This window comes from Macaca fascicularis, chromosome 10 (genome assembly GCF_037993035.2).
Source record: "Macaca fascicularis isolate 582-1 chromosome 10, T2T-MFA8v1.1".
In the NCBI taxonomy this organism is placed as follows: Eukaryota; Metazoa; Chordata; class Mammalia; order Primates; family Cercopithecidae; genus Macaca; species Macaca fascicularis.
The window spans coordinates 29,561,126-29,584,431 of NC_088384.1; the positions used below are offsets into that span (position 1 = coordinate 29,561,126).

The 23,306-nt window shown below is 50.4% G+C and overlaps 2 protein-coding genes and 1 pseudogene across 3 annotated transcripts in view; 2 read left to right on the forward strand and 1 right to left on the reverse strand.

Moving 5' to 3' along the window:
- Window positions 1-2,181: 2,181 nt before the first annotated feature.
- RSPH14 (radial spoke head 14 homolog) overlaps window positions 2,182-23,306 on the forward strand; it is an 83,382-nt gene continuing 62,257 nt past the window's right edge. The window contains exons 1-4 of the mRNA XM_005567809.5: window positions 2,182-2,305; window positions 4,421-4,671; window positions 5,944-6,046; window positions 10,351-10,469. Of these exons, the coding sequence (XP_005567866.2) occupies window positions 4,473-4,671; window positions 5,944-6,046; window positions 10,351-10,469 (421 nt within the window). The 5' untranslated portion in view covers window positions 2,182-2,305; window positions 4,421-4,472. The remainder of the gene's footprint in view (window positions 2,306-4,420; window positions 4,672-5,943; window positions 6,047-10,350; window positions 10,470-23,306) is intronic.
- LOC123567346 (U7 small nuclear RNA) lies at window positions 7,357-7,422 on the forward strand (annotated as a pseudogene).
- GNAZ (G protein subunit alpha z) overlaps window positions 19,451-23,306 on the reverse strand; it is a 54,224-nt gene continuing 50,368 nt past the window's right edge. For both annotated transcript variants that reach the window (XM_065522437.2, XM_045364436.3), the window contains one exon: window positions 19,451-21,363. In XM_065522437.2, the coding sequence (XP_065378509.1) occupies window positions 21,019-21,363 (345 nt within the window). In that variant the 3' untranslated portion in view covers window positions 19,451-21,018. The remainder of the gene's footprint in view (window positions 21,364-23,306) is intronic.

Here is a 23,306-nt window from a genome sequence, read left to right on the forward strand (position 1 = left end):
AAATTGGAGTCCGCTGTGGGAAGCAAAGAATTAAATAGAGAATTAGGGGGAGTGTGCCAATGGGATTTATGAGAAGGGAAGGTTAAGCTGTGGGATCACTTACTAATTTGGATTTGGGGATTTGACAAGAGCTAGAGATCACCTTGAACCCCTCCTTTAGCTTTTTTTTTTTTTTTTTTTGGAGATGGAGTCTCACTCTGTCACCCAGGCTAGAGTGCAGTGGCGTGATCTTGGCTCACTGCAATCTCCGCCTCCCGGCTCAAGCGATTCTCCTGCCTCAGCCTCCCAAGTAGCTGGGACCACAAGTGCGCACCAACCATGCTTGGCTAATTTTTTAATTTTTTTTAGTAGAGACAGGGTTTTGCCATGTGTGCCAGGCTGGTTTCAAACTCCTGGCCTCATGTGATCCGCCCGCCTTGGCTTCCCAAGGTGTTGGGATTACAGGCGTAAGCCACCGCACCTGGCCCCGGCCCTCCTTTAGCTCTTAAGTGGGCTCTTTGCTTAGATCTAGAAACCAAATTGATACCAGGCAGATTAGCAAGAGAAAAGCATACAAATGTTATTAGTTTTACATGCGCGTGGGGATCTTTACCAGAGTGAAGTCTGGAGAAGTGGCCAAAGCAAGATGCTTTTATACTTTTTAGACAAAGGATGACAAATTTGAGAAGAAATGGCAGGACAAAGGGGATCTGGCTAGGGGCAGTAAATTCCAGGGGATTCACTAGGAGATAATATGAGGGGCATAAACCTAGTGGAAGACAGGATTAAGTATATTTATTCAGGTCCATTGCAGTCCCCAATTTTTAGTCTCAGCTGATAAGGGCTATTTTCTTGCCCTGGTATAATGAGGGTACCCCTCCTAGAGGAATCTTTATGGCTTGCTGAATGCAGAAAGAAGCATATCTGTTTGCCTTTTCTTGTATCTTTTTTAAAAAATTATCTTTATTTATTGATTTATTTTAGAGTTGAGGTCTCACTCTGTCACCCAGGCTGGGGTGCAGTAGTGTGATCATATCTCACTATAACCTCAAACTCTTTGGTTCAGGCAATTCTCCCCCTTCAGCTTCCCAAAGTGCTGGGATTACAGGTATGAGCCACTGCACCTGGCCCAGCTAGCCCTTTCTGAGGCTACTATTTTTCCAATGTTGTCAACTCAAAATGGTCAATATACCAATCCAGCATATTTTGGGATGGCGCATACTTCACTCCTTCAGGCAGAAGGAAGGTTTCATGGAAGAAGTGTTCACCAAGTTGCATCCTGAAGGACAAAGAGGTAATAATTAGTGTTACAGGGCACTCAGGTTTCAGGAGCGAGGTGGCATTTGAGGGATTAAGAGAGAGTCTAGCATGGCTGGAGGAGGCCATCACCCAGGGACTTCAGCACTAGGCTAGGAGTTTGGACTCAGCCCTGAGACCAGTGGGGAGCCATGGAGGGTTTTATGCAGGTGGTGGCTGGGTCTGGCTTGCTTTTGAGAACAGCTACACCGGCCAGCAGTGTGTTGGGTCCACTGCTGGGGCTAACCTTTGTCATTACCAGGAGGTCAGCCCGCAAAGCAAGGGGCATGGGCAGGGCTAGGCGGTACAGAGATCAGGCCTGTGTAATTTGGGGGAAACTGGCTGAGCGCAGTGGCTCACGCCTGTAATCCTAGCATTTTGGGAGGCCGAGGCGGATGGATCACCTGAGGTCAGGAGTTCGAGACCAGCCTGGCCAATATGGCGAAACCCTGTCTCTACTAAAAATACAAAAATTAGCCGGGTGTGGTGGCGGGCACCTATAATTCCAGCTACTTGGGAGGCTTAGGCAGGAGAATCACTTGCACCGGGGTTGGGGGAGTCCGTGGCGCGGAGTGGAGCGGAGGTTGCAGTCAAGATCGCGCCACTGCACTCCAGCCTGGGCGAAAGAGCGAAACTCTGTCCAAAAAAAAAAAAAAAAATTGGAGAATCGACTGAACTGCTCTGAGGTTCTTGTCCCTAAACTAGATGTTGCCATCTTATGAATTTACTCTGAGGATCAGAGACATGCAAAGTACCCAGTACAGAGAAGGGCGTAAATAAGTCACTTCCCTTCCCTTCTGTACTTTGAAGAAAGCTGAGCTGCATTTGGTCCCCGCAGCAACCCTGTAAATGATCCCGCTTTGCAGCCGGCCGCAGCCTTGGGCTGTTTGCGCCTGCGCAGTGGGCGCTGAGTATGTAGACAGCTGCGCTGGGGACGCTACCGGAGTCGCCTGGCAACGATGTCGCCTGGCAACTGAATAGGTTGGCCACTGACACGCGCTACTGGAAGCAGAAAGGGCTGCGGAGGCAGGTGAGGCGACGGCGGTGGGCTAGGGGCCCGGGGACGGGAAGCCCAGTGACCCACCCAGTCCCATTCACACAGGGCCCTGTCCCCACACTCAAAATCACGCACTTTCGTCTCCGGCCGGACTCTCCCAGCCCACGCCCCTTAGAAGAGGGCAGGCCTCTGTGTCTCCAGCGCCCACCGTTCCTGCGAGGGGAGCTCAACTCAAACATGGCCACGTCCCTCCCAGCCCGGCCCCCACTTCTACTGTTGTCATCTGGTGTCCCGCGTGAGCATCTGGCTTACCTTTTGGAGTAGATTCCTACAGGCCTGGGGCCTGTCCATTCTACTAACCATGATAACAACCATAGTAATAACCACAGCCAACATATCTGAAGCCCTGGTATGCCAGGCTTACGTGTATTCGTTAATATGACAATTCTGGGAGGCAGGGAAGGAGGTACTGTTATCATCTCCCCTTTGAAGCTGCAGAAAGACACAGATAGAGGAAGAAACTTGCCAAGGGTCACCCATGGCCTGAATCTGGAGCCAGTTCTTATTTTTATTATTTTTTTTTTTGCGACGGAGTCTCGCTCTGTCGCCCAGGCTGGAGTGCAGTGGCGCGATCTCGGCTCACTGCAAGCTCCGCCCCCCGGGTTCACGCCATTCTCCTGCCTCAGCCTCCCGAGTAGCTGGGACTACAGGCGCCCGCCACCTCGCCCGGCTAGTTTTCTTGTATTTTTTAGTAGAAACGGGGTTTCACCGTGTTAGCCAGGATGGTCTCGATCTCCTGACCTCGTGATCCGCCCGTCTCGGCCTCCCAAAGTGCTGGGATTACAGGCTTGAGCCACCGCGCCCGGCCGGAGCCAGTTCTTAACTACTAACCTACACTGCGCATAGTTGCTGAAAGCGTGTGTGTGTGTGTGTCTGTAATAAAAGTAAATCACCTTTTTTTTTTTTTTTTTTGAGACGGAGTCTTGCTTTGTTGCCAGGCTGGAGTGCAGTGGTACGATCTTGGCTCACTGGAACCTCCCCCTCCCAGGTTCAAGCGATTCTCCTGCCTCAGCCTCTTGAGTAGCTGGGACTACAGGCACGTGCCACCACGCCCAGCTAATTTTTGTATTTTTAGTAGAGATGGGGTTTCACCATGTTGACCAGGATGGTCTCCATCTCTTGACCTTGTGATCCGCCCACCTCAGGCCTCCTAAAGTGTTGGGATTACAGGCGTGAGCCCCCGCGCCTGGCCATAAATGACCTTTTTTAAATTAATTAATTTATTAATTTATTTATTTTGAGACGGAGTCTCGCTCTGTCACCCAGGCTGGAGTGCAGTGGCGCGATCTCAGCTCACTGCAACCTCCGCCTCCTGGGCTGACACCATTCTCCTGCCTCAGCCTCCCAAGCAGCTGGGACTACAGGCACCTGCCACTACGCCCGGCTAGTTTTTTTGTATTTTTAGTAGAGACAGAGTTTCACCGTGTTTGCCAGGATGGTCTCGATCTCCTGACCTCGTGATCCGCTCGCCTCGGCCTCCCAAAGTGCTGGGATTATAGGCTTGAGCCACCGCGCCCGGCCCATAAATCACCTTTTAACATTAATTCCTTTTCATGGATGTGTCAGAAGCATCTGAATATGGCTCCCTGGCAGTGAATGAGCTAGACCCAGATTTCAATATTTGCTCCTAGTCTTACCACTTTCACAGCCTCCAGTAAGGTCCTTGGCCAGAACCTCAGTTTCCTCATTTGTAAAATATGGATAAAACAAGCCCCCTCCTTATGGGGTAGTTGAGTTGGATACTACTTATTGCTGGCACAAGATAAGCACTAAACAGAGTGACCATCTCGGAGTTTGCTTGTTTGGTTTGTTTTGCCTTTGACTGAAGATCCAGATGAAAGTATCAGTGGTTTCTTCTGTGAAGCACTATTGTGGGGGGGGGCGGGGCTCTGGAGTTTGCAGTCTGGGTTGCTACTTACCTTCACTGGGACTTTGAGCAAATCTCTTAATTGCTGTCAGCCTCAGTTTGCTTATCTGTAAAATGAAAGTAAAAATACCCATTTGCCTGCCCTCACAGTTTGGAGGGTCAAATGAGAAGTAGCTTTTAAATCATAGTAGAAATAATGACAGCTTTTTGGTTTCTTTTAGTGAGTGGTTTCTGCAGAACTTCATTTGGAAAGGCCTCTGTCGTTGGGGATAGATGGCCCATTCCCAGAACTCCATGGAGTTTCCCGTTAACATCAACACTACCCAGATTACCACTGCCTATGGCCATCGGGCCCTGCCCAAGCTGAAGGAGGAGCTGCAGTCAGAGGACCTCCAGACGAGGCAGAAAGCCCTCATGGCCCTGTGTGACCTCATGCATGACCCCGAGTGTATCTACAAGGCCATGAGCATAGGTAAGCGTGACACAGCACAGGTGGCCATGACTGGGGTCCTAGCATGGCTTCGGACACTGGGTAGAACTTCAGTAATAAGGGTTGCTGTTGTTTGAAGCTGACTCCAGGCCAGTTCCGCTATAGGCAGAGTGCCCAGGTTCTTTATAAGAAATATTTGTTTATTGAGGCAGAGTCTTGCCATCTCCCAGGCTGGAGTGCAGTGGCAGAATCATAGCTCACTGTAACCTTGAAATCTTGGGCTCAAGAGATCCTCCTGCTTCAGCTTCCTGAGTAACTAGGACTACAAGCATGGACCACCATGCCTGACTAATTTTTAAATTTTTTTTTAATAAAGAAGATCTTGCTCTGTTGCCCAGGCTGTTCTTGAACTCTTGGCCTCAATTGATTCTCCCAGGTCAGCCTCCAAAGTTTTGGGATTATAGATGTGAGCCACCACACGCAGCCTGGATTATCTTAATCCTCAGAAAGGCCACCTACAAGGGAGAGTCCATTCTCAACCCAGAGATAAGAAAAGCATAGTTCAGAGAAGGATTGTCAGTCTAGGTTTGCCCAATAAATAAATAAAGCTGAATTTGTATTTATTTATTTATTTTTTTTTTTGAGATGGAATCTCGCTCTGTTGCCCAGGCTGGAGTACAATGGCACTATCATGGCTCACTGAAAGCCCCGCCTCTTGGGTTCAAGTGATTCTCCTGCCTCAGCCTCCTGAGTAGCTGGGACTACAGGCACCTGCCATCATGCCTGGCTAATTTTTGTATTTTTGTAGAGATGGGGTTTCACCATGTTGGCCAGGCTGGACTTGAGCTCCTGACCTCAGGTGATCTGCTTGCCTCAGCCTCCCAAAGTGCTGGGATTACAGGCATGAGCCACCATGCCCAGACAAAGCTGGATTTTTATTGGCTAAATCTGGCATCCCTAGGTGTAACCCACTCAAGGTCATGTGACTAGTTTGACACAGGGTTGTAATTTGACCCCATATCTCTCCTGGGGTCAAAGAAATGACAAAGCCCATTTTCTTAATCTTATGGCAGACTTTGTGAGAAGGCACTGGTAGGAAGTGTGCAGGGAGAATCACAAGGAGGGTTGGATGAGACATGAGCCTCTTCAGTGACTCTGAAATGCTGCATAACCAACATGATTCCCCAGTGCCCCAAAGCAGCAGAACCTCTGGTACATTCCTGCCCCAACTGGCCCACTTATTGACTTCTGGGTTAGTTGGTTTCTGAGACTGGCAAACATTCAAGGGTTGGTTGGTTGGTTTGTTTTTTGTAGGCTGTATGGAGAACCTGAAAGTTTTGCTGAAGGATAGCAACAGCATGGTGCGGATAAAGACGACGGAGGTGCTCTACATCACGGCGAGCCATAGCGTGGGCAGGTGGGATGCTGTTCCGGAAACCAGTGTGACGCTTGCCAGCCGCACTTCTCCCCTGGGTGGATGATGCCCTTGAGCTGCATAGAGTGCTCTGGAGTTTTATCTGCAGCACCAGTTTTTGGAGGGGCTTCTATTTAGCCAGAGCAGGACTCTGTGGGGGTGGTTTGGGTTGCCTCTGTGTGGATCTTATGGGACCCCCTGTTCCAGACTAATTTTTATTTATTTTATGTTAGTTCCGAGCTCTGAGCACTCTCTCTCTCTCTCTCGCTCTCTCTCTTTTTCTTTTCTTTCTTTTTTGAGACAGTCTTTCACTCTGTTGCCCAGGCTGGAGTACAGTGGCACCATCTCAGCTCACTGCAGCCTCTGCCTCTCTGGGTTCAAGCAATTCTTGTGCCTCAGCCTCCCGAGTAGCTGGGACTACAGGCATGTGTCATCACGCTCAGCTAATTTTTGTATTTTTAGCAGAGACAGGTCTCACCATGTTGGACAGCCTGGTTTCGAACTCCTGGCCTCAAGTGATCTGCCTGCCTCGGCCTCCCAAAATGCTGGGATTACAGGCGTGAGCCACCGGACCCAGCTGAGTTTCCCACTTTCAAGGTGGGAAGAAAGTTCAGATCTTACCTCTGCAACAATTTTGCCATTTCTTAGCTTTTTACAGAGAGCCCAGTTCCCCAACCCAGATCCCCACAGGGCCTGTGGCTTTGGCTCCTGTCCCTGTGAAGGTGGTAAAATAACAGCGTCAAAGTGCATATCTGGTCTGGGCTGGTGGCCTCACTTCCTGTTCATGATGGCTGGGTTCTTGGTTTCTGGCACCTGCAAGTGTCCTTTTCCTGTGTAAGCACAGCTTCAGTTTTTCTTTTTTTTTTTTTTTGAGGTGGGGTCTTGCTCTGTCACCCAGGCTGGAGTGCAGTGATGTGATCTTGGCTCACTGCAAGCTCCGCCTCCCAGGTTCACGCCATTCTCCTGCCTCAGCCTCCCGAGTAGCTGGGACTACAGGCGCCTGCCACCACGCCCAGCTAATTTTTTGTATTTTTAGTAGAGACAGGGTTTCACCGTGTTAGCCAGGATGGTCTCGATCTCCTGACCTCATGATCCGCCCGCCTCAGCCTCCCAAAGTGCTGGGATTACAGGCGTGAGCCACCACGCCTGACCACCACAGCTTCACATTTTACACTTAAAAAAGATTTCATAGAGTATTTTAGTTAGGTGTTGGGGCAACAGGGTAGACGTGGTTGGAAAGGCTTTCCCACATCAGCTCAGCTCACCCTCTTCATCAGCGATCAATAGTTTTACTTTGTATTAGAAAAAAACCCCAGTGTTAACAGCTCTTTTAGAATTTGTTTAGGAGGTTTTCTGGTTTTCACTGGAACTTCTCCCCACCAGCCCTGTCCCCATCCCCCAAAAATACAGAACCGCACATCACAAACACCCCCAAGCCCTGGCCCAGGTCTTTTGGATAAAGGGGCCACTGCCCAGTGTGCACAGGCCCAGAAAGAAGAAAAGACAAGAAAGGCAAGGTGCTGACTGCCTTGGGGGGTTGTTTGGTATAAACAGGTAGCCATTTAGAGAGGCTTCAAATCGTTTCAGGAGTGCCAGGACATCTCACAAAACCCAAAGTCACTCAGCCCTGCCAGTCCCCAAGCTCTCACTGCCTTGGTGGCTGATCCTGTGTGTAGCCCTGGCCTTGTGTGAACCGTATGTATGTGTAGGTGGAGGTGGTGCCATGGCTAGCATCTTAATTCACATGCTTTGTACCAAAAAGGGCAGGCTGGCACTGCAGACAGACTGGTGAAGTCAGGGCACAAGCCCCAGCCTTTTGGGGGGCCCCCTCTTTCCTGCTCTGTGATCTGGGCAACACTCCTGATCCCAGCCTCACTCTGCAGATCTTAGATGACCCAGGCAAGGTACTTTAAAAGGTTAGGGGCACACAGGATCAAGTCACCTTTCCTGCTGTTTTTTTCCCCCCACTTTTCTGGACCTGATATGGACATTAGATAGTAATCCCCAGTGAGGGGGGACAGATGCTGGGAGGACAGCTCCTTGAAGCCTGAGCAATTATTAGGTTAGTGCAAAAGTAATTGTGGTTTTGCAATTAAAAGTAATGTCAAAAACCACGATTACTTTTACATCAACCTACTTATAACAAATGGTAGTAAGGATTTGTTTAGCAGAACCTGGAGTGCCTAAGCCAGGGGTCCTGGCTGTACCCACATTAGCAAGGCAGGAAGACGTGGTGAAGTGACCATCCCTGAGCAAGGACCTGATAAGGGCCTGGCCCATGCACTCCTTCAGCGTTCTCAGAAATGTGGCCAACTTCTAAATTTCCCTTGAGGTCAGTGGTGATCTTTTTTTTTTTTTTTCTTTTTTTTTAAGACGGAGTCTCGCTCTGTAGCCCAGGCTGGAGTGCAGTGCCGCCATCTTGGCTCACTGCAAGTTCCGCCTTCCGGGTTTACGCCATTCTCCTGCCTCAGCCTCCCGAGTAGCTGGGACTACAGGCGCCCGCCACCACACCCAACTGATTTTTTGTGTTTTTTAGTAGAGACGGAATTTCACCGTGTTAGCCACGATGGTCTCGATCTCCTGACCTCGTGATCCGCCTGCCTCGGCCTCCCAAAGTGCTGAGATTACAGGCGTGAGCCACCGCGCTCTGCCACACAACTGACTTTCAAAGCACGAGAGACATGGAGTGGGTGACTAGGCACTGACCAAGGAGGCCCCCACGGTCAGGGAAGACCCCTGCAGCTTGTGTGTCCCACGGTGACTTCTTCTTCCAGAACGATTCAAAACACATGATAAGTGAAACTGTGACCAGTGCTGCAGTGGCACAGCTGATTGGGCACTTCCTATGGACACTTGGCTGAGCGGTTTGCACATGCATGCTCATTCATTCCTGGACCCAGCCCTGACAGATGTCACCTCAGAAGGCCTCTTTCAGATGCATTCAGGCTCAACAGTCAGTTGGTTAATCAAAAGAAATGATTACAAAGCAAGGAACTGAAGAAATGGTTTCCTTTAAATCGTTCATTTTAACCCAAAACACATATGATAGGGCATTCACCAATCCTCATGTGGGACCCAGGCTTTTTGTTGAATATGAGATCACTGATTGGTGTTTCCTCTCATATATATATATATTATTTTATTTATTTATTTATTTATTTTTTGCTTAAACCATACTCATAACATCATCTGATTTGCAGCTTTGGTTTCTTTAAAGTAGAGCAAGAACTCAAAGACATTAATGAAATAGTCTGCATGCAAAACCCTTCTAGAATCTTTTTATTTTTTAAGAGATAAGATCTAGCTCTGTCATCCATGCTGGATTTTAGTGGCACGATCCTAGTTCACTGCAGCCTCAAACTCCTAGGCTCAAATGATCCTCCTACCTTAGCCTGCTGAGTAGCTGGGAACACAGGCACACACCACCAAGTCTAGCTGAACTTTTAACATTTTAGGTAGGGACGAGGTCTCACCATGTTGCCCAGGCTGGTCTTGAACTCCTAGTCCAAGTGATTCTCCTACCTTAGTCTCCCAAAGCACTGGGATTAGGTGTGAGCCATCTAGAATCTTTTACAATCATCTCTTTTTTTTTGTCTTTCTTGAGACAGTCTCATTCTGTCACCCAGGCTGGAGTGCAGTGGTGCAATCGCAGCTCACTACAACCTCTACTTCCTGGGCTCAAGTGATTCTTGTGCCTCAGCCTTCTGAGTAGCTGGGATTACAGGCATGTGCCACCATGTCTGGCTGATTTTTTGTATTTTTGGTAGAGATGGGGTTTTGCCATGTTGGCCAGGCTGGTCTCGAACTCCTGACCTCAAGTGATCTATCTACCTCGGCCTCCCAAGGTGCTGGGATTACAAGTGTGAGCCACTGCGCCTGGCCAATCATCTCATTTTTTTTTTTTTTTTTTTTTTGAGGCTCAATTTTGAGTCCTTTCAAAGCATTCAACTTTTTCTCATGAGAAAATTTGAAAAAGAAAACTCTCTTCGCAACTAATTGACTTGCCTAATATTTACTGAACTTGTATAATGATAATGACACGCATAACTGGTGTACATAGATGTGGTGGCAAGGGAGACCAGAAGAACAAGGGGCCAAGGTGGGCTGGGCCTGCTGAGCTCGCTCCCCTGGAGGTTCAGGTGAGATAGGTCATGCACCTGTAGCCTTTCTCTGCTCCCAGAAAGCCAGAGGAATGTGGTCTACCCCAGATAGCATGGATCAGATTCAAGCAGGGACCCTGATCCTTCTTATTTGAGCCTCTCAGGGCATGGTCTCACTTATGTCACTATCCACCCTCCCTTCCCTAGATACGCCTTTCTAGAGCACGACATCGTCCTTGCCCTGTCCTTCCTGCTGAATGACCTCAGCCCAGTCTGCCGGAGGAACCTGTACAAGGCATACATGCAGCTGGTCCAGGTGCCTAGAGGTAGGCTCGCGTCCTGCACACAGATCTGCTGGGCACTCAAGTTGTCCATCAGTCTCCTCTCCAGGTCACATATGTACCAGGGTGTAGATCATCAACTTTTTATTAAATTATAACATACATATTAGAAAAGTACATATCCGCTGGGTGTGATGGCTCACGCCTGTAATCCCAGCACTTTGGGAGGCCGAGGCAGGCAGATCACGAGGTCAGGAGTTCGACACCAGCCTGGCCAATATGGTGAAACCTTGTCTCTACTAAAAATACAAAAATTAGCCAGGCGTGGTGGTGTGCACCTGTAGTCCCAGCTACTCAAGAAGTTGAGGCAGAAGAATCGCTTGAACCTGGGAGGCAGAGGTTGCAGTGAGCCAAGATCATGCCATTGCACTCTAGCCCAGGGGACAGTGCAAGACTCTGTCTCAAGACAAAAAAAAAAAAAAAGAAAGAAAAAGAAAGAAAGAAAAGACAAGCACATATAAACAAACATTTGGTTAAATTGTTCTGAGTGAACGTGTCGTGTAACTGCCACCCCAATCAAGACATGTAGAATATTTACCACCTCTCCAGCAACTTCCCACATGCTCATACTGGGTACTACCCTTACCAATGATAAACAGTGTCTTCAATTTATAAGACTACAGATGATGCCCCTTTTAAAACTTTATATAAATGGAAACATACAGCTTGTAATATCTTGCTTGTAGCTACTTTTGCTTAATGTTTTATTTCTGAGATTTCCATGTGGTATGTATTACTGATTTTTGCTGGTTAATGCTGGAGTATGGTATTTACACTATGTGAGTATACAACATTCCATTTACTTACCCATTCCATTGCTGATGGACATCTGAATTGTTTCTAGCTTATGGCTACCAAGAATAGAGTGGCTATAAATGTCTTTTGATGGACATGTATATGCATTTATTTCAAAACATAACTAAGAAGAGAATGGCTGGCCTGGGTAAGTTTGTGTTCAGCTTTTAGAAGGTAGTACCTGGCCGGGCATGGTGGCTCACACCTGTAATCCCAGCACTTTGGGAGGCCAAGGCGGGTGAATCACAAGGTCAGAAGATCGAGACCATCCTGGCAAACATGGTGAAACCCCATCTCTACTAAAAATACAAAAAAAAATTTGCTGGGCGTGGTGGCGGGTGCCTGTACTCCCAGCTACTCGAGAGGCTGAGGCAGGAGAATGGCATGAACCCAGGATGTGGAGCTTGCAGTGAGCAGAGATTGCGCCACTGCACCGGGCAACAGAGCAAGACTCCATCTCAAAAAAAAAAAAAAAAGAAGGTAGTACCCAGTGGTTTTCTAAAATATTTGCATCTGGCACATGCCATGTCCCAGCTACCAAAGAGGCTGAAGCAGGTGTATTGCTTGAGCCTAGAAGTTCTAGGCTGTAGTGCCCTATGCCCATCAGGTGTCTGCACTGTTTGGCATCAATATGGTGACCTCCTGAGATGGGGGGACCACCAGTTGCCTAAGGAGGGGTGAACTAGCCCAGACCAGAAACAGAGCAGGTCAAAACTCCTGTGCCGATCAGTAATGGGACCGCAACTATAAATAACCACTGCATTCCAGCCTGAGCAATGTAGCAGGATCCTGTCTCTAAAAAAATGTAAATAAAATATTTGTACCAATTTATACTTCCATTAGCAGTATATGAGAGTTCCAGGTGCTTTACATCCTCATCAATCGTAGATTTTTTTCTGTCTTTTTATTTTAGCTATTTTGGTGGGTGTGTAGTAGTATCTCATTTTGGTTTTAATTTATATTTCCCTGATGATTAAAAGGGGATGTCCTGTAAATGTTTTCTTTTGTGAAATACCATAGCACACATTTAAGGGATAAAAAAGGCCTGCCCCAGAGGCAATGTTGCGTACAGTTCCTGGCCCACCAGCCCCGCTGATTAGATGGGGCGTCCGGGGTAACAGCTACCCAGTAACCACAGCTAGAGAGTTAAGATTTATGGCAGATTGATATCTGCCCGGTTGCATGATGCAATAAGTATTTTTAGACGAGGGAATCATTTCAAGGGCCATGATAGGAGGCCGTGAAGGGGATACCTTAGCTCAAGGTGGATAAACAGATGTCATAGCCCAGGAGTCAGATGAACCTGGGCTCCCTCTGCCCTTCCCCTCACTCCCCGTGTGCCCCGAACAGGTTATTTCCCATGTCTAAAGTACCTGCCTCAGAGGCCAGAAGTGAGGATGAAGTGGAAACGCTGGCCTGGTGTATAGCTCAGCGTCCTGCCAAAGGATGGAGTGTAAATGCTCAAAACCAGGCGTGAGCATTCCCTGGGTTAAGGCTCAGAGAGAAATGACTACGGGATCAGGCGTAGATAGGCAGGCCCAACAGAGCAGACCCCATGAGGGTCCAGGATTGTTGCTTGGCCCCGAAGCACATCTTCTTCCAGCTGATCTGAGCTGGGAGTTGAGCACGCTAGGGCTATGGTTTTTTAAAAATACCACCATGCCCCTGGTCCTCTCCCAGACCACCAGGATCAGTCTCTGGGGGTGGGGCCCTGCACATATGTTTCTGAAAACGCACCTTGAATGATAGTCATACGTGTCCCAGGGTTGAGAACCCCTGGTTTATTAGGGTGATCCACAGGGGACCAGTGCTGGGTTGAGCTAAATGAATGCCCTGCGCTCACCATGCAGGAACCTGAGGAATAAGCAAGGGTCTTGTCCGCTCATTCTTGGAGTGTGGAGAGAGGGAACTTGCTGCTCTCAACCAGTCCTCTTACAATGATTGTGAACTATTTAAGGCATTCCCAGAAGTACAGAGATGGTGATAAGGAACATTGGATACCACCAGCCAGCATTGCCAAATCTTCACATTCTACATCCATATTTTATACTTGCTTGAAATTTTTATTTGAAGAAATCATAGGTACAGTCCAAGCACCCTGTGAACCTCCCCCCACCCACAGCACTCTTCCTCCTGCCTTTCCTTGAACCACCAATAATTTGGTGACTACGTCCTCAAAATGCATATCTTTATATTTTACCACAGATATAATTACTTACGGACTATATATAATCTTGCTTTGCATGTTTTAAAACTATGTAAGTGGATCTCGCTGCATGTATCCCTCTGCTACTTCCAAAACCTTAAAAAACCTAAGCAACATTAGAGATTTATAGAAATTTTGAGATGAATCCATGTCGCGCCACTGGCTGTATTTCATTCATTTCCATCACTGCACACTGTTCCGGTGTTTGAATGTATCACGATACACTCGCCCATCCCAGGCTGGCAGGCTTGTTGATTGTACTCCTGTACTGCAGAAGGACTGTGCCATGGCTGTTCCTGCCCAGGGCTTCCTGGTACCCTGGAAAGAGAGTCCCCTAGGGCCTCTGCCAGGGAGGGCATCACTGAACCAGGGAGAATGTGTGTTTGCCTTCAGCTTTGCTGGATATCGCAACTGCTTCCAGCCCAGCCTCTGGCCTCCAGAGAGCTCGGAGCATATCCCAGCCTGATAGGTGTGCTATGGTGTTTCACTGTGATGTGGCTTTACTGTCCCTGTCCTGGTGAGAGGAAACATCTTCCCTCTGCCTGACACCTCCTCAGATTCCTCTCCTGCGCAGTGCCTCTGGAGACAGTATGTTCATTCCGTCGCCGAGTTGTTTTTCCATTTCTTATTGATTTGAAGGAGAGTGTAATTTATCCTGGATTCCAACCCTTTGTCAGTTACATACATTGCAAATATCATTTCCCAGGCTGTTTTCTTGGCTTCTCACTGTGCCTTTGTTGATTCACTGCTGCAGCAGTTCTTCTTTCTTTTCTTTTCTTCTTTTCTTTTCTTTCTTTTCTTTTTCTTTTCTTTCTTTTTCTGAGACAGAGTCTCGCTCTGTCACCCAGGTTGGAAGGCAGTGGTGTGTCTCAGCTCACTGCAACCTCCACCTCCCAGGTTCAAGTGATTCTCCTGCCTCAGTCTCCCGAGTAGCTGGGAGTACAGGTATGCACCACCATGCCCAACTGATTTTTGTATTTTTGGTAGAGATGGGGTTTCTGTATGTTGGCCAGGCTGGTCTTGAACTCCTGACCTCATGATCCACCTGCCTCGGCCTCCCAAAGTGCTGGGATTACAGGCGTGAGCCACCGCGCCCGGCCCTAGCAGTTTTTCATTTGAATAATGTAGTCAATTTCATCAATTTTTTTCCTCTGCGCTTTTTTTTTTTTTTTTTGAGAGCCGTGTAAGAGAATCTTTCTTTCTTTACCCTGACTCATTAAGATATTCTGCCGTATTTTCTTCTAAAATGTAGGAGTTTGCTTTTCCCCATCTCCTCCCCTTGGCTTTTTCTGTAGTCCATAAACACCGGGTGCACCATTAGGAGTAGGGGGCTGTGGGGCCGGGCGCGGTGGCTCACGCCTGTAATCCCAGCACTTTGGGAGGCTGAGGCGGGTGGATCGCGAGGTCAGGAGATCAAGACCATCCTGGCTAACATGGTGAAACCCCATCTCTACTAAAAATACAAAAAAAAAAAAAAAAAAAAAAAAGGCCAGGCATGGTGGCCGGCACCTATAGTCCCAGCTACTCAGGAGGCTGAGGCGGGAAAATGGAGTGAACCCGGGAGGCGGAGCTTGTAGTGAGTCGAGATCACGCCACCTCACTCGAGCCTGGGAAACAGAGCGAAACTCTTGTCTCAAAAAAAAAAAAAAAAAAAAAAAAAAAAGGGTAGGGAGCTGTGGTGCTGCCAAGCTCACAAACAAAAACCTCACTGGGGGTCAGGATGGGGAGCCTCGGCCCTTCATCGCAGGGTTTGCTGGGTACTGCTCGTGATCTGTGAAGGGCCCAGAAGGGAAGCCTGGGACACTGGCTATGCAGGGGACAGTTGGACAATGAGCAGAGGGAGGAAGGGAAGGGGGCAATATAGCGGGTGCCCAGGAGATCCGTTCTGGGGTACACTGAATGCTGTGGCCTCTGGATTAGCCAGTGTGACTATGCCCCTTCATGGGCCTCCGGGTGGGGGCCTGGGGGATGGCGAGGGCATCTATTTCAGTGGCTCTATTCTTACCAGCATGTGGCCTTGGGCAGTAGCATCACCTATGGGAGCGTGGGTGTCATCTGTGTGGCTAAGCTGGGACACTCTCTGAGCAGGGCTTAGCTGGCTCCCAGTGGATGCTGGTGCCCATTGGTATGGTTTCCTATCAGTGGCCACACTGGAAGGTCGTTTTCACCATGGCACCCTCTGCACCTGGCAGGGCACCTGGCATATGGGTAGCGCTCAATAAATATTGGTTGTTTAGTAGGTTTTATGTCATATCTTAAAGGATCACTTGTTGGTTGTCTTCTTGCTACGGTTCACTTACCTGCTTGCTCATTCATTCATTCATTTGACAGTATGTGTTGGGCCCTTGCTCTGTTCTGGCCACTGTGCCTCCGTCTCTTCTCCTGAGTCATGGGGTGTCTGTGGGAGAATGGTTTCAGAGTCTTTGCTCTGGCCAGGTCTGACTTGCATGATTTCCCAGAGTAACCAGGAGGGGGCACCCCAGGACTGAGGATCGTCCCAGGTGGGCCCTGGCCCTGCAGGGGCCCTGGGTCCACGGTGCCATGCTCAGCCACAGGTAGCGGTGGCTCCGCATTTCTCTAAGTTCCTTCCAGGCTGGCTTCTCATGCCCCGTGGTGGTGCCGTGTCAGGAGAGGAGAAACTAGGATTGTAGAGGCAGATGCCACACACAGGCTGCCAGCCCAGGCTCCCTGCCAGCTGGGCCCTGAGTGACGCACAGGGTCCGCTTCTGCTCCGTAGCCTGTCTAACCCCATGAGAAAACAGGTTTCATTTTGTGGGAGAGAGAGTTCTGTGGCTGAAATTGACAATTCTTCTCTAACCAGATTTGGGGTGCAGTTGAACAGCTCAGGGCCCCCGGAAGTATCCCTCTACCATCCCACCGGTTCTGACTGGGCACACCTGTGAGTCTGTTTTGGCCCTGCCTCCAGTCACCCTCTCCTTGTGCCAGGCTCTGAGACCCCAGCCCAGCTTTAGAAGCAGCATGATGGGGCCTGTTTGACCCTGACTCCACATGTGTGCAGCCTGGGGGTGGAGACAGATGACCCTCCCAGCCCAGGGGAGAGCACCAGCCTGGGAGGAGGAGGGAGGCAGCAAGGATGCACCTGGGCCCTGCCTGTGGAAATTGGCTCCTTGACCTCGGAAAGGAGCAGAACTGGGCTTGGGAGTGGGAGGGTGCTGCGGGGGAAATGTCTGGATGCAGTTTAATCCAAGTCATTTGGGAGTGCAGGGGACATCCCTGGAGTCATAGCATCTAGGCTAGGGAGAAATCTGGGGTCTACAGCCATATCACCCAGAATGCACCCAAATCTCATCTGAACCCCAGCATGTGGGCTGCTGGAGAAGCAAAGTAGGTGCTCGTGCTGCAGTGAGCGGTGCACCTCATCCCAGGCTAGTGGCCTTGGGCGGGCCACCACTGCACCATCCCTCCTCAGCAGCCACCCGTGGACACACAGCATCCTTTGATGGGCCCAGAGCAGCCCCCTCCTCCTCCTGCCCTTGATGCCACAGGCTGAGAGGTGGAGACCAGCTGCCCTAGAGGAGCAGGCCCTTTTCTGTCTTGCCTGCCCTCAGGGCAGGGTGCACCAGGACCCCAGGCACATCCTTGGCCTGACAGTCTTTGGTGGGTAGTTGTACCCGATTCCTAGACTTAGCAGGAATGATGGTCACCGATAGGGACACTCTGGCCTCTTGGTTCCCGGACTGCCAGGCCTCCCCCTCTCGTCGGGCTCATCTGGGTGAGGTGAGTGTCCATGGCAAAGTCTAGTCTCAGTGTTGCCCCAAGTCTTCATGGTGCAGTGCAGCCCTTCCTGGCACTGTCCCTGAGCCAGATGGACCCATTTGTTCTGGATCGCTGATGTTGGAAGTAGGGTGCCAGGGCCTGTGGCCGCTGTGGGGATCTGGGGAATGTGGACAGAGTAAAGCCCCTCAGGTCCTGGCCTGGGGGGGTCACTTGTCACACACTGTGTGATACTGATAAGTCATCGCTTCTCAGGGTCTCTGCTTCCACTTCTGTAGAATGGAATCAAGCATCTTGGCCTCCCATGAGTGTGCCCCCGCAGTGAGCCGTCACAGAGGAGAGCTGGGATTATCGTGACCACTGTTGTTGACCCATTGCAAACCAGGTGACCACATGGGCTATAGGTGAGGATGGCAATATCCCACAGGAAGCCACATGATGGTGGGTTCTGGGAAAGGAGTCTGGAGCTGCGTGAAGTAGAACAAGGCGGGGTTAGTCACCTGCAGAGGGCAGGGCCGGTCCAGCCATCCCCAGACCCTCCCCTTCAGGCACCCTGCCACCTGCTGTAACCTCCTCTCACCAGCTCCCTTGGTGCGTCCTGGTGCTTACCTCCCCTGGGCTAAGACTCCTGGACCCTCCCAGCTCAGCATGCACCTTCTCTGTGGGGCATTGTTTGGAGGGACGAGGTGGATCAGAGGTGCCGGCCTTGAGCTGCTCAATGGAGTTTCCAACACCCCTTCCCACTCCACCCTGGAGCCCTGGCAGATGGAATGTGGGGAAGGAGGAGACTTCCAAGAAGCCACCCAGGTGACTTTGAGCTGAGAGGATGGGGAAGGACATGTCAGGCAAAGGGATCGTTGGGAGCAAGAGCGGAACAAGGCAGGTTCAGGAGGAGAACCAGTGCAGGTGAACTGTAGGGAAGGACAGAGCCAGAGAGGCCGACCGCGCCCGAGGTTTCTCTGCAGCCTATGGGGGAACTGGAGACTCCTGACGAGGTTCTGGGAACCAGGAGAAACCACGCTCCAGGGAAGGCCTCCTCTGATCTTTGCACACATTAGGAAGCGAGGCTCAATCCCTTTCTCCCTTTAGCCATGTATTTTTAGATTAAAGATGCTCACAGTGAAATTACTGCTCTTTTCACAGTTGGCATTAAAAGCACAAAATAAGTCTCAACGATTTTAAGTCACACGTTATTTCTTCAGAAACAAAAGCCCCTTTGGGTTCTGGCTGTTTGGTGACGTAGGAAGGTGTGAAGGGAGTCCCTGCGTGGGCTTAGGAGTGGGGATGGGGCGGTGACAGTGCCAAGGCTGCGTGTGTATCTGCATACGTGTGCATGTGCTTGTGTGTGTGCATGTGTGTGTGTGCCTGCCGACCCCCCACTTTGCTTGAGGTCCTGCTTTGAGGAGGCTGCAGGGTGGTTCTGTGCTGCTCCCTGTAGGTTTCTGTCCTGTGCAGGTGCCGATCCAGGCGAGGACCCCGGCAGCAGGAAAGATCAGCTCCAGGGGGAGCAGGACAGCTCCCTGGCCTGGTGAATCCTGGCTTGACTGCTCCCTGGCCTCAGGCACCTTTCCTCGTCTGTAAAATGGGCACCTCTGGCAACCTGCCGAGGTGGGGTGTTACATAAAATCATTAGTAAGGAGCTCGACTCCGTGTCTGGTTCGCAGCAGACCCTTGGTGAATGCATTCCGTTGACTTCTGATCAGCACTTTTCCACTATATCTAGATACCTCTAACCACACAAGCCAGTCAGCAAGCACTGCATGCTCAGGGACCCCTCCTCCCCACAACCCTACAAGGTTTGCCCTACACTACTGGGGGCACAAGCACCCTCCAGGCCCTCAGGGCACCTCTTCCACTCTGCAGGATGACTCTGACCTTGGCCAAGGTGTCCACATGGTGGGAGGGGGCCAGGGTATGGCACAGCCTGGGTCAGTGTTGGGTGGGGTCTTGGGAGCAGCGGGAGGGGCAGGAGTTATCATCACCCACAAACCTCCACACCAGGAATGCATGGACCTGGCAGGTTTCCCCTCTTTGCAGTTTCTTTCCTCTCGTGATGTTTATTCTTGATGATGTTCATTGCAAAATGACTCTACCTAAATGTATGGAGGTATAGGGGTGGGGTTTGGAATATGGGACCTCAGAATGGAAGTGTCCCCGGCTGCCCTCCCAAATGGCACCAAGTCCAGCCACAGGTCAGCCACACACATAGCACACCAGGACAATGCTGGGCTCCATTCAGGGTATTTTATTTTCTTAAAGTAGACAACCTTTGACTTTCATCCAATCACCGGCTTCTCGTTCCCCTGTACATCTCTTCACGTCCTTGGCTGTGATTCTGTGCACTGACCTCAGACACACGGAGAGAGGGAGGGAGACCCAGCAAGGGTTCCGGTGGTGCCTCTCCTCTCCATGGCACAGTTTGTATTTACACACGGCCCTTGGCGAAGGTCCTTTCCACACAGTTGCCCACAGGCCCTGGGACAGGAAGGCCCAGATCAGGGTCCCAGCAGGGCCTCCCTCAGGCCACAACGCTGGCTGTGCCTTCACAGGGGTCAGAGCATTCCCAGCCAGTCTCAGGCGCGGGCATGCCGGGACCAGGGGTGCCACCTCTTTCTCCCCTTCCTTCACTCAGCAAAGCCACAAATAATTTACTCTTTAAATACCAAGACACTTAGCTATTGTTCATTTGCTCCCAGGTGAAAGAACCTTCTTTAAATACGTTGTGTTTATTTTCTTAAATAAAAATAAAGCAGAAAACTGCACCATTAACAAGAGGACACTGCAGAGGCTTATGTACAACACGTGTCCCGCGAGGCTGGCGCAGGACTGCCACTCACTTCAGAATTTCTTTGGAGCAGAGAGACAGAATCGTCCAGATAACAACTTTTACACTCAGCAAGCCAGACACAAAAAAGACCACCTGAAAAAAAAAATATGTTTTGAAAATCTGCATTTAAAAAAGAATACTCAACCGCATTTGAAATTTTTTTCTGCGAAACACCACGAGATTTGGCCAAAAAAAAAAAAAAAAAAAAAAAAAGAATGTCAGAGAAGGAAAACTAGGTTTTGATTTATAAAACATCAGACTAGTAGAAGAAAAGCTGGAATCCCAGCTGGCCTAGTTTGAAATAAATCGTGCCACTCATTTTGTTGTGTTGGTTTTTGCTGCATATTTTGAAGCTGTTTAAAAAGAGCTGTGAGTGGCTGGAGGTCTGGTTAGCGCTGTCACCTGGCTCCTAAGGTCCCGGGTCCAGAATGAAAGTGGTGCTGAGCAGCTGTGTGCAGGCCAGCAGGGAAGGTGCACAGACCCTGCACTGGTCCTCCCTCTTGGTCAGCGGCAAGGTCCCTAGGCCAGAGCTTGGGCAGTGAGCTGGCCCTCCTCCAGGTGACAGGGGCGCAGCTGGCCTACCTGGCCTCAGCCCTGCTGCCTATCCCCAACAATCCAATGCAGACCCCCCAAGTGGAGTGGGGCCAACTCAGGAAGGCAAAGTGAAGGGGCAGGATGGGCTCGTAGTGACCTTGTGACAGCTTCTCAAGTCTTCAAGAGACCTCGACATTTTAGAGGATTTTGCCATCTCCAGATGTGTGTGTGTGCATGTGTATGTGTCTATCTACCTAGCAATCTATCCATATATATTTATGTTTGCAGAAATGTGGGGCCAAGGAGGCAGAGGCCAAGGGGCGGGGACATTCTTTAGGCCCCCTGTTTTTTGCCCCTGGGTTGGGCCTCTCTAGCACGCGTTGGGGCATGACACCCCATAGGTTTCACCATAGGCAGGCGGGCCCAGGCCTGGCTCCTCAGCAAAGGCCAATGTACTTGAGATTGTTCTGTATGATGACGTCTGTCACCGCGTCAAAGACAAACTGGATGTTACTGGTGTCGGTGGCGCAGGTGAAGTGGGAGTAGATCTCCTTGGTCTCCTTGTTGCGGTTCAGGTCTTCAAACTGCCGCTGGATGTAGACGGCGGCCTCCTCGTACGTGTTCTGGCCCTTGTACTCGGGGAAGCAGATGGTGAGCGGGATGCGGCGGATCTTCTCTGCCAGCAGGTCCTTCTTGTTCAGGAAGAGGATGAGTGAGGTGTTGATGAACCAGTTGTTGTTGCAGATAGAGTCAAAGAGGCGCAAGCTCTCTGCCATCCGACTCTGGGGAAAGGAAATTACTGGCATTAATCAGGCCCGCAGCAGGCAGAAACAGACCTTAGGCCCACAACCCTGGCAGAGGAAGCCCTTGCCAGGGTCTCCAGCCCAAGGCTGGTCCCTGCAATGGCACCTCCTTCTGCTGGGGAGGCTCAGGTTAAATGTCTTCACCCATCTCCCACTGAAATAGCCGGCACCACCCTCCTTGCCTGTGGCAAGTGCTTGGAAGATGTTCTCTTGCCCCTTTTGGGTCTCTCCTCTGGGTGCCAGTGACCTCAACATATAGCTTTGGGGCTACAGGTGTGCCAAGCACAGCTTCCTAAACCCCTGGGCACTTCCAGGTCCGAGGACCCCCCAGTCTTCCCACTGCCCATCCACAGGCTGCCCCACACCTGCACAAGGCAGGCCATCTTCTACAGGAGCCCCCATCACGTCACAGCTCCCTTAATGCAGGCGTTGGCAGCCTTGTGCCCTATCTGGGTTGTGGCCCAGTCCTTCAAAACTCTGATCTTTCCGTGTGGTGCCATCGGACACTAGGAAGTCTGTGAGGGAGCAGCCTTCACTTCCATAACCAACGTCTCCAGTTCTTGAGAACTGGGAAGTAAACACCAGCCAGGGGGCAGGCTCCTCCCCTACCCTCCAGCTGCGGGCACTCCCACCAGCTGCTGTGGGGCATCTGGCACTGCCTCTCTGCCCAGGCAAGACCCTGGCATCCTGGACAGAGCTCTCAATACGTGCAGGAGTGTGGTGGCCCAGGACGTGGCAGCGACCACAATGGAGCGTGGTGCCTGGCGGCTCCTAAATTCTCTTCTGAGAAACTTCCATGTGTTACAGTCAGGGGTCTGGGATTTTAAGAAGCATGATGCTCTTGTCTGACTCCCCAGTTCACCACTTCCCTGCAAAATGAATACATTCTAACTTCTAGAAGGAGTAACTACCTGGAATTGCTGCTGGCAAAAGCTACCCCTGCTTCTAAGATAAACTCAATGAGCAAAGCATCCAACATCTGGAACCAGTCTGGCTTAGATCTGACGCTTTGGATTTAAGAACTTTTCTGGCTGGGCGCCGTGGCTCACACCTGTAATCCCAGCACTTTGGGAGGCCGAAGCAGGTGGATCATGAAGTCAGGAGTTCAAGATCAGCCTGGCCAACATAGTGAAACCCCATCTCTACTAAAAATACAAAAAAAAAAAAAAAAAAAAAAAGCTGGGCGTGGTGGCAGGCACCTGTAGTCCTAGCTCCTTGGCAGGCTGAGGCAGGAGAATCAGTTGAACCCGGGAGGTGGAGGTTGCAGTGAGCCAAGATTGCCCCACTGTACTCCAGCCTGGGCGACACAGCAAGACTCCAAAAAAAAAAAAAAAAAAAGGAGCTTTTCTGACTAGACTACATCACCAGTGACCATGGTCATGCAAGTGGTAACTGCAGCTGGTGGTGATGACTCAGGCACAAAGCAACAGCATCACCAATGACTGCAGTGACAATGACGCTGGTAACCACAGCTGGACGTGAGCTGCCAGCCTGTTCTCACATGTTCCCACTCCTGTTTTATATATGAAGAAACTGAGGCTCAGAGAGGCAGGATATGTGCTCCAAGCCCCACAATCAGGTGCTCGGGCTTGCTGCTCCTGCAGGCTGGACCCAAAGGAGGCTGCCTGAGGGCAGGGGTGCCCAGGAGGATGCTGCACAGAAACCCTGCTCTCCAGGGCCCCTGGGTTCTCTGAGGAACAGCTCTGGCAGCATCTGTGCAGAGACAGGAAGGATACCCAGAGATACCTGTCATTACCCTGGAACCCTGCACTCCACCTGGAAGACTGTTTTTTCAAACCAATCTTGCTCTTTCTTTAGAATGAGCTTAGGGATAACAGGAGTACTGAAGAGTGAGCAGCCTCAGGTCAGGGTATGGGGGGTGCTGGCCTTTCTGCAGAGACAAGCAACACACAAGATCTCAT